The 17,860-nt window shown below is 57.7% G+C and overlaps 1 protein-coding gene across 2 annotated transcripts in view; it reads right to left on the bottom strand.

The window, feature by feature from the left end:
• Positions 1-1,582: 1,582 nt before the first annotated feature.
• HHIPL1 (HHIP like 1) overlaps positions 1,583-17,860 on the bottom strand; it is a 29,894-nt gene continuing 13,616 nt past the window's right edge. Inside the window, exons 4-9 of one of the 2 annotated variants that reach the window (XM_057733387.1) lie at positions 17,407-17,735; positions 16,859-16,985; positions 14,755-14,900; positions 11,591-11,672; positions 9,061-9,143; positions 1,583-6,511 (exon numbers count right to left, since the gene is read on the bottom strand). In XM_057733387.1, the coding sequence (XP_057589370.1) occupies positions 5,985-6,511; positions 9,061-9,143; positions 11,591-11,672; positions 14,755-14,900; positions 16,859-16,985; positions 17,407-17,735 (1,294 nt within the window). In that variant the 3' untranslated portion in view covers positions 1,583-5,984. Of the gene's footprint in view, positions 6,512-9,060; positions 9,220-11,590; positions 11,673-14,754; positions 14,901-16,858; positions 16,986-17,406; positions 17,736-17,860 lie in introns of those variants that run through there. The other variant, XM_057733388.1, reaches the window with a different exon arrangement.

Genomic DNA, 17,860 nt, shown 5'->3' with positions numbered 1-17,860 from the left:
CGGCCTGTCCACAAGGACAAGGTGCAGAGGCCCCTGGGGACACAGGGAGGCCTATGTCCGCGAATGAAGAGCACACGGCTGCACACGAGGGTGCCACCCAGACCAAGGGGAAGCCCAGTTGGGGGACCGCGGGCACAACGTCCAAGGCATTGGCCCAAGTCCGAAGGAGCTCGAGTTGGAGCGGGTGAAAATCTGCGTACGGAAAGTCGCCTTCAAGAGGGAAAGCGAAATATGTGCCCGGGGTGGCCACAGAGTATTTTCAAACTGATAGCCAAGACTTTCCTTCCTTTTATACCCGCTTCTTCTTACCAATCCGGGTATGACAGAAGAGGACGGCTCTGGGCTTTTTACCTCCAGATTCTTACACTCAGGAGCGACCCAGAACGAAAGCAGTGGCTGGGAAGGGCCAGGTGTGCCCCTCCTCATCCAGAAAAACGTCCTCACGGCCGGGGAGATGGTGCCCAGAGAGTTTAGGCGCTGCTGGGTTTCTGAGAAAAGGACGTGCCCCTGGGCCAGAGTCCCAGCATCCTGAGAGGTCTGGGAAAAACAGAGAAGCCCCTTATACCTCCTTCCCAGATACAGCCAGGGACAGTCCCCACCAGGGGCGTGAGCGTTCAGGGTATGTGGGCTCTGGGATGTCAGAGAGGGCCAAGATTTAATAAGAGCAGGGCCCAGCGTGGAGGATACAGGATTTCTGGCCCCTGCCTCCACAAGCTGGACGTCCATCCCAGCTCAGGGATGGCACCAGCCTCCCCCTAGGGCTGGGAGACGGTGACTTGACACAGTGCCCCCATGTGGTGGTGAGAAGCAGCCACAGGTGCACACAGGCTGGCCTGGCGGGGCAGGGGACAGGGAGGCGGGGAGACCAGACAGATCCTCCTAGGTTGTGAAACCTCCAGGGGTTGAGGGCAATTTGAAGGCAGGGTGCCAAACAATTGTTCCTTGAGGGCAGGGCCAGATCTTAAACTGCTCTGGTCACAGTCTGGGGCAGGCATGAAACAACCTGTGGCCAGTGAGTGCGAGCCTGTCCAACTAAGCTAGGGAGAGAAGTGGGCGTTAGTATCCTCTGGTGCATTGATCAACAGCAGTCACCTCTAGGTCTGTCCCATCGCCACCTCATCTGATCCTCCCAGCTCTCCTGTGAGCAGTTGGGAATGATTAAGACCTTACACTGATGCTCCCGTGGGAAGCCCTTTGCCTGGACAGGCAGCCTCGCGAGCCCCCAGCAGAGGGTGCTGCCTGGAAGCACGTGGCCAACCACCTGGCCCTTCACTGGGACTATCTGGACAAAAGCTGTCCACTGTGGTAGCTACTGGCCACATGGCTTCCATACAGGAAGTGGTTTCCCAGCAGGAATCATTGAGGGAGATGCAGGCAGAAGAGGTGGCTCTGAAGTGGCTGCCCTCACTTGCGTGGCTTGGCAGGGCCCTGGTACAGTAGCCCAGGGAAGGAGAAAGATCAGGCTCCTTGGTTCCAAGCTAACTCCCCCTCTGAATATGCAACCACATACATAGCCACCTTGGAGATCATCCGGAAAGGAGTTGTTGACTGAAGAAAAACGTACAACCTAAAAGTTGGGAGTTATGTTTTATTTGGGGACCTTACTGAGGACTACAGCATGGGAGACAGCCTCTCAGAGAGCTCTGTTCCAAAGAAGTAAGGGAGGAGCCAGGATACATATATAGGAGTATTTGATGAAAATAAAAAACATGTAGTCGAACGTCAAAAGATTACTGCTAATCACAAAACCAGACATATCAAGTTAATGATTTTAGTGCTGAAGATGTAAGAGTCTGGGCTCATTGAAATTATGCCTTAGATATGCATCTTAACCATCTAGGGCCAGTATCTGGTTTTTCTCCATCCTGAATTCCCCTCAGGGCACACTGTAGGGGTGGCTGATGGCTTGATGGCAGGCAACATTCACTGTTTACTAGAGTGGCAGGCAACACTTTTTTTTGTCTGCAGTGTCAGGGGTGCCTTATGGAGTAACTGTGAGGATTAAATGATCCCGCACACCTGAGGTATCTGGCATAGAGTAAATGATCAATAAAAGCTAGTTCTTCACAGGGGGACCAGAGGACAGATGCTCCCACAAGAAGATGTGGGTTCAACATGCTAGCTGAAGGGGCTCAGCTTCCTCCCATTTTGAGGATTTGTCCCCAGGTCATTCTCATGCTGGTCCCTCTACCTGGCATGCCCCTCCCCACCCTGTCTTGTGCAGTTGGCAGCTGCTAGTGTGGACGCCAACAGCCTGCTACTGAACTTTCTGTCCAGGAAGCAACATGGAACGTCCTGGGCATGTCTGTAAATGTTACCTCATTTTTCTTCCAATAATCCCGCTGATTACTTCTGTTTTCCAATGAGGCTCAGAGAGGATAAGTGACCTTCCCAAGGTCACACAGTCAAGACTGGATCCCTGGTCTCTAATTGTATAATGCCTGAGATGTTAGAGACGAGGGGTCCAGGCTTGACTGTGTGGCCTTGGGAAGGTCACTTAAGCATTTGCAAAGTGTAAACACAGGAATGCCTTGGGGAGCTAGAGGTTGCTCCCTAGCTTGGCTGCCTTCAGCCACTGACTGAAGCCATCAGGGCTGCCACGGACAGTGAGCCTATCCTGTCATCGGAGGATAAAGGGCCCAGCCTAGTTGGGGCTTGCTGGAGGGATGCAGGTGAACGGGGAACAAATAAGGCCCAGCAAGGGACCTGGAGTGTTGTTACCTGAGGCTGACACCTTGGATGCAGTCCTGGGTGCTGGGCCACACCTGGGACATCCCTGCAGCCGTGGCTCTGAGGGCTCCAGAACTATGCTGTGTGATGCTGGGCAGAGGCGGTCCTTCTCTGGGCAGGTTCTGAGAGATCACTCCAGCTGCTGACTGGAGGCTGGATGAGAGGGGGTGAGGCCAGAGGCCTAGAGGGAGCAGGGCCAGCCTTGGCTGAGACCAGCCTCCATCCCCAGAGACTTTGGAGGACTCAGAGGCAGGATCAACGTCCCTGGGGACAGAGTCACCTGTGACTGCTCCCTCGGCTTGCCCAGCTGTGGTGGAGTGAAAGGATCACTGGACAGGGAGTTTGCACCTAACCCTGCCCTTCACTGGGCCTGTGTCCCCATCTGCACAATGACGGGGCCCAGCGAGGCAGGCACTGAATTCAGTGCTCTCGGGGTAGCACAGTGTGACAGCCCACAGCTGGGGCTCCAGAGCCAGGCTGCCTGGTTTCAAATACTGGCTGTGTGACATTCGGCAAGTAACTAAGGCCCCCTGGGCCTCAGCTTCCCCATCTGTAAAGTGGGTGGGAGGGTGACCATAGCACCTGCCTCGTTGAGTTAATATGAGGATTAAAGAGTGACGAATACGTAAAACCTTTAGAACAGTGCCTGGCGCGGTAAGTGCTCCTCCAATGTCAGCTGCCTACCCTCATTATTACTAGCGAAAGAGCAGTGAGTCTGTGAGCCTCCTTCTCAGGAGTCAGGCTGCAGCCTCAGCCTCATTTGGAGCCTAAGGGGTGATGGGTCAGCAGGTTGGGGAGGGGGAACACCCTGCCTGGAGGACTGGTAGGCCAAGGCCAGCACTGCTCAGAGGAGTGACGGGTCTGGGACCTCCCCAAGTTGGCCCAACAAACAGCAATGATCCTTAGGGCCCAGCAGAGGGCTGGACCACTCCACCTCACCACTTGGGGAAGGTGCCAGGGGCCCCAGATGGTGGCCCCAGGCTGTGGGTGCTGAGATGCAGTGGGAGGTGCCCACCTCCCAGGCCCCGCCTTCTGGCATCATGTCCTCCAGGCCTTGAACTGAGGAGGGGGCTCTGCAGGATGAAGAGGGGCAGGGAAGAGCACAGAGGAGGCCCAGGAAGAGGAGGCAGAGGCTGCTGTCTGACTCCAAGCCAGAGGGACCGACAACCCTGGTCCTTCCACGGTGCTGCCCTGCTCTGAGGGCCCCGAGGGCCACCCCACCTTCCCTGGGCTCTAGTCTTAGCTCGGCCCCATCTGACCAAAGGCCTGGACACTCAGCCTCTCAGGTTCATTCCCCCATCAGCACAGTGAGCAGTTTGGCCTGGACGGTCATTACAGGCCCTCCCAGCTCCTAACACTTCAGGATTTCCCTGGGTCCTGGGAAGATGCCCAGTCAACCATCCCTGGGCAGTGGGAGGCAGCACAGCCATCTGCTTGGCAGAAGGGGCCCACGGGGGTCTTCACCAGCTATTTCCCGGCAGGCTGGGGCCCTGGGCCACACTGAGACTTTCTGCGGGGATAGCCAGGGAGTTCAGTGTTATACATCTGGCAGGTGCTAGGACTAGCCAGCTCGTGTTCAAATTTGGCTTCTCTGTCCCTGGCTGAGTGACCTCAACTAAGATATTTCAGCTCTGTGCACTTCAGTTTCCTCATCTGTAAAAGGGGAGAAAGAGGGCTGTTTTGGGGACTGAATGACTTCAGGCGTGCTATATCTCACGACGGTGCCCAGCACACGGGCCACACTCAGTGGCAGGGTTAACTGTGGTTTCCACATGGGGCTCAACAGGGTTAGATGAGCCACAGGGTCTGGGGCCCTCGCCCACCCCGCTTAGGGCAGAGGTGGGGGGGTTGAGAGGGTGACCCTAAAGCTTTTTTTTTTTGCCGCCTCATACCCCAGACTCAGCTTCAGCGAGCAGCTGGGAGACCCCGACAGGCTTCTGCCTGCTCCGTTTCCACTGCCAGGCACGCCACCCCCAGTGCCAGCTCAGCCCCCAGGTCAGCACCCACGTTGGGTTAGGATGCCCAACCCAGAGCCCTCCCCACCCCCAACATGGGCCGTATCTGGTCCTCACTGCCCAGTGACCATCCATCCATCTGCTTCACCTCCCTAGGCCCCATCAGAGGCTGAGCCCAGCCATACTTGACTGACCAGGCACGAACCAAGGCCGAGACCCTTAACGGGCAAAGGAACTTCCACCTGTGAGCAGGAGGGAGGCGGCAGGCCCAGTCCCCTTCTCCCACCCCCACCCTCAGCTTCCAGGTAGGTGTGAGTCAGAGGAAAGAGGCAGGAAGGGTGTTTGTAAACAGTCACGTTGTTGGCACAGCCCTGGGTGACAAGCATCAGTAGTCTCACTGGGTCCATAGCCTGGTCGGGCCCCGGGGTTGGGCAGGAGGAAGCAGAGGGTTCCCTGGGATTTCACTGAGCAGGGGCGGCGGGGAATGGAGATGACAGAGGTGGCCCTGGCACAGGCTTGAATGTGGAGAACATTGAAGCCTCCCCAGCAACCGTGGTGCTTGGCGTGGCTGGGCCTGGCATGGTGACGAGGCCCAGGAGGCAACTCCCTGAAGTCACCCACTGCCCCCTACCAGCCCTGCCCAGGCACTCGCTTCCTCCTAGGCAGCCTGACCCTTGCTGGGGCAGCCACGGCCCACTGGTCACCCTGGACCCATCAGTCTGATGACTTCCCTTGGCCCCACTAGATGCCTTCATGTTCTCTTCCGCAACTCTGACTTCCAGGCCACTGGTCCATGCTCTTTAGGCCACATTCCCCAGGCCATGCTCCAGCTGATGTGGGGCCTTCCACTCCCCGCATGGGCAGGGCAGGCCTGGTCCCCTCCCTCCATCCACAGCTGGAGCAGAGGTCACGTCTGCCGTTGAAGGGCAGCTGCCCTCAGTGCTCAGGGTTTCACCAGCCTGTGCTCCTGCTGCTGCTTGAGGTGTGTGGAGGTAAGAAAAGAGCACCTCGGGCCCACGGCCACACACCTACAGGGACCACACGAATCCTGACACACACTTCCACTTCGGGATGGCAGAAGACACATGGACAGGAACCCACAAAGAACACGTGTGCACTGCACACGTCACACACGCATCCACAGGACAGCATTACAGATGGGCCACCCCTATGACACCCACCACGTTCCCCTCAACCCTCGGACTCGGGTGCGCGCACCAGGCGTGCACCGGGTGGAGGGGCCTCCCGGGCTCCCGACGGACAATGGACAGCCAGGTCAGACAGACAGACGATGCTCGCCTACAGATCGGGGTCCTCGCGGCTGCAGACGACACCGGCGTCCTCCTGGTGGCCGCAGTTGTGCGAGCCCAGGCCCGCGTGCGCGCACTCCAGCAGGTTGCGCTCGCTGCCTGTGCAGCGCACGTCGTCCAGCAGGATGGGCAGCGCGTGGCCCTCGCCGAACTCAGCGCGCTTGGTGGCCCGCACGGCGTACGCGAAGCCCAGCTGGCGGCACACGACGGCGGCGGCCTTGGTGTCCCAGGCGTCGTCACACACGGTGCCCCAGCGTCCGCCCGCGAACACCTCCACGCGCCCGCGGCCCGGACTCAGGCCCGCGGGCCGCACCAGGCGCACGGCGCCGTTCGAGGGCTCGTGGTTCGCGGTGCCCGGCCGTCCCCGCCGCCGCCCACCGCCCCGACGGCGCCCGGGCCGCGGGGTGGACCGTGCCGGCCTAGGGGTGGGAGCGGCCGTGGGGCGGCCGCGGCGGGGAGCCCTGGTGGGCGCGCGCGCCGTGGGCCGAGCGGTGCTCTCCGTCGTCCGGATGAACTCTGCACAGAGGAAGAGCCTGTGGTCAGAGGGACCCCGCCGCCCCAGCCCACCCCAGCTCTCCCCCCGGGAATGCAGACCCCAGGGAAAGATGTCCTCATTCTGCCCTCTACTCAGACCCTGAGGATGAGGTGCCCCAAGAGTGCTTCTTGCGTCACCCTGACCCCACAGGATGCCAACCTGGAGCTGAGTGCCAGGTGCTTCTTCAGTCATTCTGCAAACCCTTGCTGGAAGCTGCTTCCTGCCTCTGCTGCTGGGTCTCTCCCCACCCCTGGCCCTTCTCTCCTCCCAGGAATCACCAGTCTGGCAGGGGAAAGACCGTCACACCGTAAATTCATGAGCACAGCGGCAGGGAAGGAGTGTCTGGGAGAGCTTCTCAGAGCAAATGACACTTTCCAGCTGCAATCTCTGGTTTAAGGGTGAGGAAGCTGAGGCCGGTTGATGGGGGGAAACTGCGGTGGGTGGAGGGCAGGCCAGCAGAATGGGGACCAGCCTGCCCAGGGCCCCTCTGGTCAGGTGAAGCCCTCCCCTCCAGGCTCCCAATGCTGCTGCCCTCCGCCCATCACAGGAGGTTGGATGGGAGCTCTCTAGATGCAGGGCTGGGGCCCACACTGACCCCCTGCTCATCTATCCCCCCACGGGAACCTGGACACATTAGGTGTCAGGGAGCTGAGGTGGGTGATTCCCATCATCCCTGCAGGATATGGTCCTCGCACTTGGCCCAGGTCAGCCACAGGGATAAACCTCACTCCACCTCAGACACTCTGCCAGGCACTGCCTCACTCAGGGGAGGTGGAACCCGCCAGACTACTTGGTTACTACGGGGAGGGATCCTGGGGCCACCAGACAGTCTCACTTGGAAAACTGCTGAGATGGGGCTGAGAAAGGGCCTGGATACAAGACCAAGCACAGGCTGGGGCCAGAACATGGGCCAGACCCTCCTCCAACCCGCACGCTGGCCCCCACTCCACCCACAGGGAAGGACTTCCAGCTCCCAGGGCTCTTGCTTCTCCTGCTGCTTTCACTGCCTAGACTGCCCTTCCCCCACCTCTGCAATGCACCTTCCTCTCCACTCAGGCTCAACCCTCAGCCTCCAGGGTCTTCCCACCCCGCTCCCTTCACCCCTGGCTCTGCACTGCTCTGGGTCCCCATGGCGCCCAGCACAACTTCTGTCACGGGGCCTGGGACACTAAATGACCTCTCTGTCTGCCCCAGCCAGGACCGGGTCTGGACTGACTTCTCCTCTGGCTCCAGCATCCAGCACAGAGCACATAACTAACAGAAGTGCATAAACTGCTGAATGAGTGAACAGAAAACTCTGCCAAGGCCCGAAACCAACTAGAATTGCAACTAGAATTAACTTCCCCAAACACCCAGCTCACCCCTTCCCCCAGCCTCCCTCTCCCCAGCCGGGCACCCCTTCCTCAGGGCTGGCACTGCCACCCACCCAGGTGCCCAGCCTCCCTCTCTTCCTGCCCTCCCCTTCTCCCCAGTCTGCCACTGGAGACCTGCTGGGCACACTCAGCCTGCTAAAGTACTTCCTTTGGCCTTCAGGGCGGTTTTTAAGATTGTGAACTAGTTGCCAAGATTTTCAAATCTGGGGATTATACAATAGCAGCCCAAGAAGGGAGGGACCTTATCTGCTTGCTCAGCATTATAGCCTCAGTATGAAGCACATACATGGGGTGGGTGCGTGGGTGGACAGATGGATGAGTGGGTGCATGGATGGATGGGTTGGTGGATGGAATGATGGATGGATGAACAGGTGGATGGATGGATGGGTGGATGGATGGGTGGATGGATTGATAGGTGCGTGGATGGATGGATGGATGGATGGATGGATGGATGGATGGATAGATGGGTGGGTGGGTGGATGGATGGGTGGGTGGGTGGATGGGTTGGTGGATAGATGGATGGGTGGATGGACATCCTGCTTGGCTTGAGAATTGGAAGATCTGACAACACTGGGTCTCTCTCTGTTCCCACCAACTTGGACGCAGTGAAACAGCCCCATCCTCAGGGCATACCCTCTTCAGAAGGCCCCAGATCCCATGCACGGTCATTGTGGCCTTGCCTGGCCCTCGGCTCATGAGGATTTGTACCTCCTCCCTCCCCACCAAGCTTGTCAAAACAGAACCATCTTATAGCAGACCCAGCCCAAATGCCCCCTCCCCAGGTGCCCTTGTACCTAAAATCAACTCTTTCCAATCTTGCTCACACATAAATATACCCTCTTTCTCTGTCCCTCCCTGGAACTCTGCATGAACCTGGCCTGGGACCAGCTGTTTATCCCTCTGCCGTGCTGGTTGTGGGGCCTGCAGCCCCTTGGAGCCGCCCACCATGGTCTGGGACGGGCACACACTGCATGAGTGGAAGGGGGTTTAAGGAGTTTCACCCACTCGGAGTGTCTCCTGTGCACCAGGCCCGGTGCTGGGCCTGGGGTCCGAGGAAGGGCATCCAGGCCCAGCCGGGAGCATCCACATCTGGAGAAGGGGCAGTGGGTGTGGGCTGGAGGAACTCCCACTGCGTCCCCCCCTTGGCGGGCACTTACTTTCTTTGGGCACAAAGTGGATGAGGCGGCTCCTGACCTTCACCTGGGCGGGCTGGATCTGACACTTGCCGGGTGGTGCCCGTCTGCCGACACACGGGAGGTCATGAGTGTCACCCTGGGAGCCCGCCCTGAGCACGTCCCTCTGACATCACCCGCCCCCTGCAGCCAGGCAAGAAGGGGAAGGGTCGGTGTGCGTTCAGACCTGGGCAGGTGTGGACGGTAACAACAGTGGCCCCTTATGCAGCAGCGCCCCTGCTGCGCCACACCTCCCAGGCCCCAAGAGCCCAGCCCCAGGGCAGGAGCCCCCTAGAACGGCCTGCTAAGTGCCTGCCCAGCCTCTACCTGAAGAGCAGGAGGGCCAGTGGCCATTTCTAATTCGGAGCATGAAGTGTCCTTGGGATGTGATCAAACGTCACAGTACTTCTCCCCAGCCTGCCGGTCCGACTCCTGTAACTGTCACCACAGCCTGATCCCTGCACCTTACCATGCCCCCCGCCCCCCACAGCCTTTGAGGAGGGTCTCTCTGTGCCCCTCTGGTTCTGGGATTTCTGGTGATACAGAATCAAAGGGAAAGGTTAAGTCGACCTAAAGAATAAAGCAGGGAGAGAGAGAAAGCCTCGGGGCTGGCAGCAGAGCTGAGGGATCCAGGGGCCTTGAAATGTGAGGTTGGAGAGGGCGGGAGAGAAAAGAGCCTGAGAAGGGTTGCCAGGGCTATGAATTGGGTCTCCCTGGACATCTTTGAGGGGCACAAGTAAGGAATGGAATCCCATTTTAATGAGCTTCTGGCCGTCGATCTGTGAGTCTTTGAATGGGACCGACCCTATTCTGGGACCAACCCACGTGGGTCCAAGACTTCAATGGGTCTCAGGAGCTCGAGGGGAAATCCAAGGGCTGAAGCAGCCACGTGACCCGGGGTGGCTTTCAGACAGCCTTGGCAAAAGAGGGAAACCAAGGAGGGACATGGGCCTTTCCCCCCAGAGGCTGAAACAGAGCCTGGCACACACCCTTCTCCAAGCTGCAGAAAAGGTGGGTTTTCTAGCTGCTTTGAACTCCACATGAGAGCCAAACTCTTCAGACTGACCCAGCTGGGGTTTGTTCCTTAAGGAAATTACATAAACATTTTTGTCTTGCCAAAGGGTAGGAGATGCAGCAAAAAATGCCACAGCGGTTATGTTTGGGCGGCAATAGATGACCCCCACCCCCTCTGCTTCTCATGTCTTCATTTTCCAGATGTGTTGGAACGGGGCCCCTCTGCAACATGTTGTGGGTGCAAAAAATTACATGGATTCCACAAGAGAAAAATGAAAGGGATGAGAAGAGTCAGGAGGGACGGAGGGAGGGAAGGGGAGTCTAGACCTTTGCTGGCTCCTCTGACCCACGAGACCTTGAGCAGAAATCCCTAAGCCTCGGGTTCACTCTGTCGCACGCACCGGGGTCATAAACCCTGAAGGCTGCAGCACAGACTAAAGGACATGGTGAGTCTCAGGCAGCATCTGGCATGAACTAGGCGATACTTCCTTAAAGAACTCTTTTTTCAAACATTGGAAATAACCTAAATGTTCAAGGGATGGGTAAGGCAATCATGGCACAGTGACTCAACAGAAAATTACACCGCCATCAAACACGAGCCTTCTGAAGGTGATGTTGCAATGTGGGACTATTTATACAAAATAAGGGTAGACCGACGAAGAAAAATGCAAAGTTTGCGTGCGTTCCTCTGCAATGACATAAATCCGAAGAGGGCTGAGATCTCAGGGAAAGGAAAGGAGCAAGCGCTTATGTTTTTCTTGATAAATAGTTATGTTAGTAACTAATAGCTTTGTGCTTTCAGTGAAAAAGGGTGGTCAACAGAGCAATGTCTGAAAAGCTGTCACCGACCAGAGGGTGCTAACAAGGCACGATGACCAAATGTGATGTGGGATTCTGTATGGGATCCCGGGCAAAAGGACACTAGGGAGAATCTAGAGGAATCCTTTTGTTTTAAAAGTACGGAGTTCCCTCAATTTTTAAAAAAAAAAAAAAGTGTGGCATCGAATGAATCGTAATATACCGATACTGGTTCATTAATTGCGACAAACGGACCATGATAATGTTCAGACGTTACCAACAGGGAACACTGGGTGAGGCGTATGTGCGAAACTGTACTCTCTTTGCCACTTCTCTGGAAATCTAAAACTGTTCTAAAATTTTAGAAAAGAATTAAAAAAAAGAAGTAATGGTGCGGCCCATGTTTATCGGCCCCCGCCAGTATCTTTGGTGCCCTCCTAGCATGAATAGAGCTGGACTTTGAGGCTGGCAGATGGGTTTTGAATCCTAGATCTGCCTCTGATCAGCAGTATGAGCTTAGCTAGTCACGTCCCCTCTCTGGGCCTCAGTTTTCTCATCTGAAAAATGGGGATATGAATCACACCTACCTTAGGGAGTGATTAAGCCCATGCTGATGTAGACGGGGGAAATAAGGTGATGGAGGGGAGGGTTCCTGGCAGACAGGGAGGGCTCTCCAGCCATGCTGGGGCAGGCGGGGACTCACCTGGAGGGATCAATCATTTTGTAGACAACCCCACGTGCCACCGTGGCACTTGGCACACCCGTTGACATGAAGTACAGCTCCCCTTGGACGAGAAACAGGAAGGAATGAGAACACGGCCTGGAATACCATCCCGGCCAGCCCTATCCCCCACCTCAGGCTCTGAGATGCACCCCAACCTCAGCGAGCCAGAAGGGGAGATGCTTTGGGTCAGTGTACCTCTCCAGGCCCCAGAACTGGAAACTGAGGCTGAGAAAAGCATCCAGACATGCCCAGGGGCCTCTGCAGCATGGCCTCCCGGGCTGCCGGCCGCTCTGCCCAGACTGCTCAGTCTCTGACCTCTGCTCTTGCCTCCTTCCTGGTGACCCAGCCCCACCCCTGGTCCCTGCCTGGGTTTCATGCCCAGCACCACACATCTCTGAGCACCAACGGGGACCCACAGCCCAGCTCCCCACTGAGCGCTTACCGCTGACTCAGCTTCTGCATCCCCAAAATGCGCCTGTGTGGTGGGGCTGTGGGGAGGATGGAAGAGCATATAGTGGATGCTCCACCGATATTGGCTATTATTGCTGCTGTAACTGTCATCAGCACGAGGGTCCAGGTCCTCCCACGTCCTTGGGGACAGCATCTCTCTCCACTGGCCAGCAGGCGCCTCCCAGGCAGGTAGCAGGGGCAGGAGTGTTTGTGCTTGGGGGGTCTCTAGTGTGAATCCCAGCCCCTGCACTCGGCCATGTGTGAGCTCCAGCGGCTCAGGGACAGCCCCACTCCGAGCCTCCGTTTCTAGAAGTGGAATTATGAGCACCTGGCCCCACAGGTGCTCTCAGGGAAATTGAGTTCTCTGCTCCCTCCTCAACCCCATCCCACGCCATGGCCCTTGCTGCCACAGGTACCCATGCCCAGGAATCAAGCTTCATTATTCTCAACTTCCAGATGAGAAAACAGAGGCTCAGAGAGGTCAAGTGACTTGCCCAAAGTCACACAGCTGGTGAATAGTTAAGCAGACCTGGAACTCAGAAACCCAAGCCCACGCTGATGTGGTAACTGGGGGGCCCAGACACAGACCACATGGGGCTCAATGTGATGGTTGAGCCACGCTAATATCTTCCATCCTTGTAAGAGGCAGTAGAGAGCTCTCCCAAGGATGGGGGAGGGGGTGATTTTCCCAAGGGGAGGCCAATACAGACAGTGAGATGAGAGCCTGAAGGAAAGCATGTCCCTGGTGACTGGTGCAGTCAGGGAGGGCTGCATGAGGGTGGTGTCTGAGAACTAAGGCCCAGGAAACCTAGGGAATTCCTGAAGAGGAAGACACTTAAGAGGTGACCCATGTAACTGGGCCACTTCCGGCTGTGGCAGGGAGCCGGGGGCTGGGGAGGGCAGGATGCTGAGTGGTCAATGGTCCCTGACCTCCCTCCAGGGCAACAGGCCCACAAGGTGTAATGCACCCTGTGGGAGGGAGCTGGGCCTCTGGCAAGCAGGTCTCTGCTGGAGAGCCCATAGTTGCAGCTGTGAATTTGTGTGTGGCTTTGAGCCATCACTTCCCTCTCTGGGCTCCTTTCTGGAGAGAGGTCCTTGGGAGCGGCCACTGTCTCCTCCCTGGCCGTGCAGCCCTCCTCGAACCTATACTCCAGGCCCTGGAGCAACTCAGAGCTCCCGGCACATGCTGCCCCCCTCGGCCTAGATGTCCTCCTCCATTAGCTGCCTTTGCCGGACCAAGCTTGAGCTTGAGGTCCTGCTCTGGGAGGCCTCCTGCGGCCAGGCTGTGTCCAGTGTCCCCCATCCCATGGTGGGCAGAAAAAGTCAGCCTCAGTTTCACCATCTGTAAAGTGACAGCGTTGGACCAGGTGCACCCCAAGGCCTTAATCTGCGGAGAGCCATGGCCCCCCAACCCGTGCATGGGCAGGGAGCCCCCACGGCACTGCTAAGCCCTGCCAAGGGCCACGCTGCCCTCCCGGTCTCTGCGGTATAGACTGCCCCTGGAGGACACTGGGCCAGCAGAGGTCCTTGTTTTGCAATTTGCAAGTGTCAGAAGATCAGGCAGAGAGGCAGAGGCCGGAGGGAGATGGGAGAGGTTTGCTGGCATCAGTGCCCCGGGTATCTGTGCCTTCCAGGGCCACCTGCCCGAGCTCACCAAGGTGCTGTCCCTGGGCTGTCTGTCTTTGAGGGGTCTCCTCCTGGCTGTCTGTCCCTCAGCGTCCATCCCTCAGTGTTCACTCAGAGGGCTGAGGAAGGGGCCCCTGGGAACTGCACCTTCCAGGCCCTGCCTCTGGGTCTGGGCTCTGGAGGGGGAGGAGGGTGTGTGTGGGGGGTACCCCCTTCCAAAACATGTTAACCCCCTACTGACCAAAAGAAAGGGCTTTCAAGGGCCCAGTGGGCTTAGGGAGGGCGGTGAGGGCTGGGGCTGCCCTTTTGAAAATTTAGATTCTGACAAGTGTCGGTTCAACAAAGGTTTCCCAGACTCAGGCCTGGGGGCTCTGGGCACTGGGCCCTGCAGGGGACACCTCTCGAAAGGCCCTCAGGAGGGCGTTGCCTAGTAACCTGTCCAAGCATCCACCAGGCCCCACTGGGGGCCCCTCGGCTTTTGTCCAGGGACAATCCGGGGCCAAGGACAAAGGCGGAATCCAGCCTCCATGGTCCTTCTTCCTCTCCCCTCCCCCTCTGTTCCTTGCACTGAAAACACAAGTGCCTGAATGGGAGACCTGCTAACAGGAAAGAAAGCAGTGCCCACCACTTTCTGAAGACAATGTGGCTTCATTTATAGGCTCCGATACGTTTGCCATCAGGAACCCAGGGTGCTGGAGGTCCCCGGGGAGGCACTCTCCCCCCACCTGCCTGCATTTCCACCATCACAGATCCTTTCCTGGTCCCATAACTGCCCTGGACTCTTAGCTATGGGATTGCGTTCTCCCTCCCAGCAACCCTGCCCAGGGTGGGAGAAAGGGCAGGAGGGGGACCACTGCTCCCATCTTCCAGATGAGGAAATGGAGGCTCAGATGGGTGAGAACTGATGCTTTAGCAAGGCTCAAGCCTTCAGAACACGTCACTCTCCAGCTGGAAGGTGATTTCAGGCCTGAGATGCCATCCCTCGAATCCCAGGCCAGAAGGACCCATGGGGTGGGGGACAGTGCCAGGCATGGGCAGCCTGGATGGAGAGCCTCAGGAGCACTCACCGGCCTCATCCTCTGCGAAGGAGATGATGTGTGGATAGTAGTTGTTGATGAGGCCCGGGAACGCGCAGGTCTGGCCACGGCCCATGCAGATCTCACTGTACTGCCATTGGCCTGTCCCCAGGTTCTCTCGGAGGGACATCAGACGCCTGCAAAGGAGGATAGGCTGTAGGGTCATGCCTGGCGGGATGCCTGGGGGACCCCCCCCCCCCACCAAACCATCCATCCACTCATCTATTATCCATGCAACCAGGGTCATACGTAATTTGCAGGGTCCAGTGCAAAGTGAACAGGCAGGGCCCCTTGTACTAAAAATTTCAAGACAGTAATAGCAGAGCATTAAACCAAGTGTGGGCCCTTCCAAGCACAGGGCCCCATGCAAGCACACAGGCCGTACATCCATGAAGCCAGACCGTGTGCATTCTTCACTGAGCACCAGCTATGTCCCAGGAGAAGCACAGGGGTGAAGAAGACCAACTTGGTTCCTGCCCCTTCAGCTCGGCCCCACCCTCTGACCAGCAGGAGGCAGTCAGGAGCTGGCTTCCGATTCAGAAGCTGACTTCCAGTTCAGAAGCTGCCAAGGCTGGTGCCCAGGAGTTAGCACGTACTTTGGAGCTGCCTCCACTTCGCAGCATGAAGTGGAGAATCTGGCATCTCCAGAATATGCTGATCTTGTCCCTTATGCCCTTCTACGCCTGTCAATCACCTACTGATACTTTCAGGCCCTGCTTGGTCATCCCCTCCTCTGGGAAGCCCTCCTGACTGCCCCTGTGCTGGACTTCCCCAGCACTGCGCACAGCCTCTCTGAGGCTGGACTCAACTGGACTGAGCGTGGGTCTGTCTCCCTGACTTGGGTATGAGGTATCTTCAACTCTGTTGCTTTGGCCACGGCACAAAGCCTGACCCAGCAGAGGGGCTTGGGAAATGCCGGCAAAATTTATTGAATTTCTGTGTTCAGATGGCTTGGGCATTGCTGGGGGACGGCAGAAGGGGAAAAGGAGAATCAGGGTAAAAAAAGAGGTTTCCTCTAGACCCATATTCCAGATGGGATAATCAAGTTCCAGAGGGAGACCCCAAGCTGGGAGAAGGATCCAGCAACCAGAGGCCCAGGTCAGAGTTCTCTGTCAGCTCTAGCTGCAGACACATTGGCCACAAACCCACCTCAGATCAGCAACCTACAAGAGGTAAGAATTCTGCCAGCCTTGGGCTTCCTTTTTTCTTCTCCCGAGAGACCCATTTCAGCTGCCCTTACATGGAGAGGCTACGGTGGGAATAATTAACAACTGACGGTCCAGTGGTTAGTATTCTACACTTCTACAGCAGCGGGCCCGGATTCAAGCCCTGATCAGGGAATTAAGATCCTGAAAGCTGCATGGTGTGGCAAAAACAACAACAACAACAAAAACAACAACCCCTCCCCCCCGCAAAAAAAATACAATTTATGAGGCTGGAAGGGTCCTTAGATAACCAACAGATCCTTCCACCTTACTAAAAAGACAAAAACAAACAGAAAAATACAGAAATTGAACATATTCTAGATTCTAAGTGCTGTATATGTAGGAACAGGCCTCAAACAACCCTAAGAAGCAGGTACTATTATCATTTACACATAAGGAAGCTAAAGCACAGAGAGGTGAAGTAACTGGCTCAAGGTCACACGGCTAGCAAGCACACCAGGCTTTGGGCACAGGCCATCTTAGCTGTACTTTTAAACATCGTGCCAGGTGTGTAGCTTCCCTGGGCCTCTCTGGTCCTCAGTTTTCCCGTCTATACAACGGGAGAACAAGGTCGTCATATGAGGCTCCATGAGCTCCCCTGGGGAAAGAGTCTGTCATACACAGTGAACGAACTCAGAAAAACAAATATGGTATGTTCACGCATACACGCGGAATCTAGAAAAACGGTACAGATGGACCGGTTTGCAAGGCAGAAATAGAGACACAGATGTAGAGAACAAATGTATGGACACCATGGGGGGAGCGGGTGCCATGGCAGGTCCTGGCTCCCAGGAGCCAGATGGCCCAGGGCCTCTCAGTGGTGTTGCACATCCGCCCATCTTTCACTTCTCCGGTCCCTGCCCCCTCAGAACTGTTGTTAGGCCACTTACCCGCTCATGAAATCTCCAAAAATGTAGAGGCCGTTCAGGTTCGGGTACTCGCAGCCCCGGTACACGTAGCCCCCAGTGACCGACTTGCCCAGTTTGTGCGGGTAGGCGAAAATCGGCAGCACATCGTCTGCAGAGCGGGGAGAAGCTGGGGTGAGCCTGCCGCTGGTTCCCGGCGAGCCTTCGTGGGTGGTCCTGAGTCTCCCTGGGACAAGGGGGCGTGAAGTCCCCAGGAGGGCCCGAGATGGGCCCCCAGCCAGTCAATCAGAAAGGGTGTTGCTTAAAGTTTGTAAAGTGGGGGAGGGCATGGGTTTGCGCGGGCAGAGAAGTCCCGGGTTGGGGCACGGTTGACCACCAAGGGAGGCGCTGGCGCACATCCTGTGGGGGGTCGGGGGTCAGATACAGGATTGGGGGTCCCCAAGGACGCGGGCCAGTGGATGAGGCCGGGGGGGGCACCGAGGGAGGGGCTGGCGCACAGCCATGGAGGGGGGGAGGGCAGATCCGGGGAGACGGGTCCCCGGGGGCGCAGGGCTGGGGGCGGTGGCGGTCACCGAGGGAGGTGTTGGCGCACAGCTTGCGGTCGTAGCACTCGAAGCCCTCCCGGGCGCGCCAGCCATAGTTGCGGCCGCGCTCCACCAGGTCCACCTCCTCGAACTTGTTCTGGCCCACGTCGCCGCAGAAGAGGCGCCCACGGCCCGCGCCCGACGCCGGGTCGCCGCGGTCGAAGGAGCAGCGCCACATGTTGCGCACCCCTATGGCGTAGACCTCCGGCCGCGCGGCGGCGTCGCCCACGAACGGGTTGTCGGGCGGGATGCGGTAGAGCGGGCCGCGCTCGTTGCGGTCCACGTCGATGCGCAGCACCTTGCCCAGCAGCGCCGACCTGCGGGCCGGGGGGGAGAAGGCGCCGGCTCGGGGTCGCCCTGCGTCAGGGGCTCGGGCACCGCCGGGCGGGTCCCAGGGGTGGGAGTGCCGGGGTCCGGGGCCCAATGGGCAACCCAGGTGCAA

This window comes from Hippopotamus amphibius, chromosome 4 (assembly GCF_030028045.1).
Source record: "Hippopotamus amphibius kiboko isolate mHipAmp2 chromosome 4, mHipAmp2.hap2, whole genome shotgun sequence".
NCBI classification, from domain to species: Eukaryota; Metazoa; Chordata; class Mammalia; order Artiodactyla; family Hippopotamidae; genus Hippopotamus; species Hippopotamus amphibius.
The sequence above is the reverse complement of the archived record's forward strand: the minus strand, read 5'-3'. Positions and strand labels throughout refer to the sequence as shown.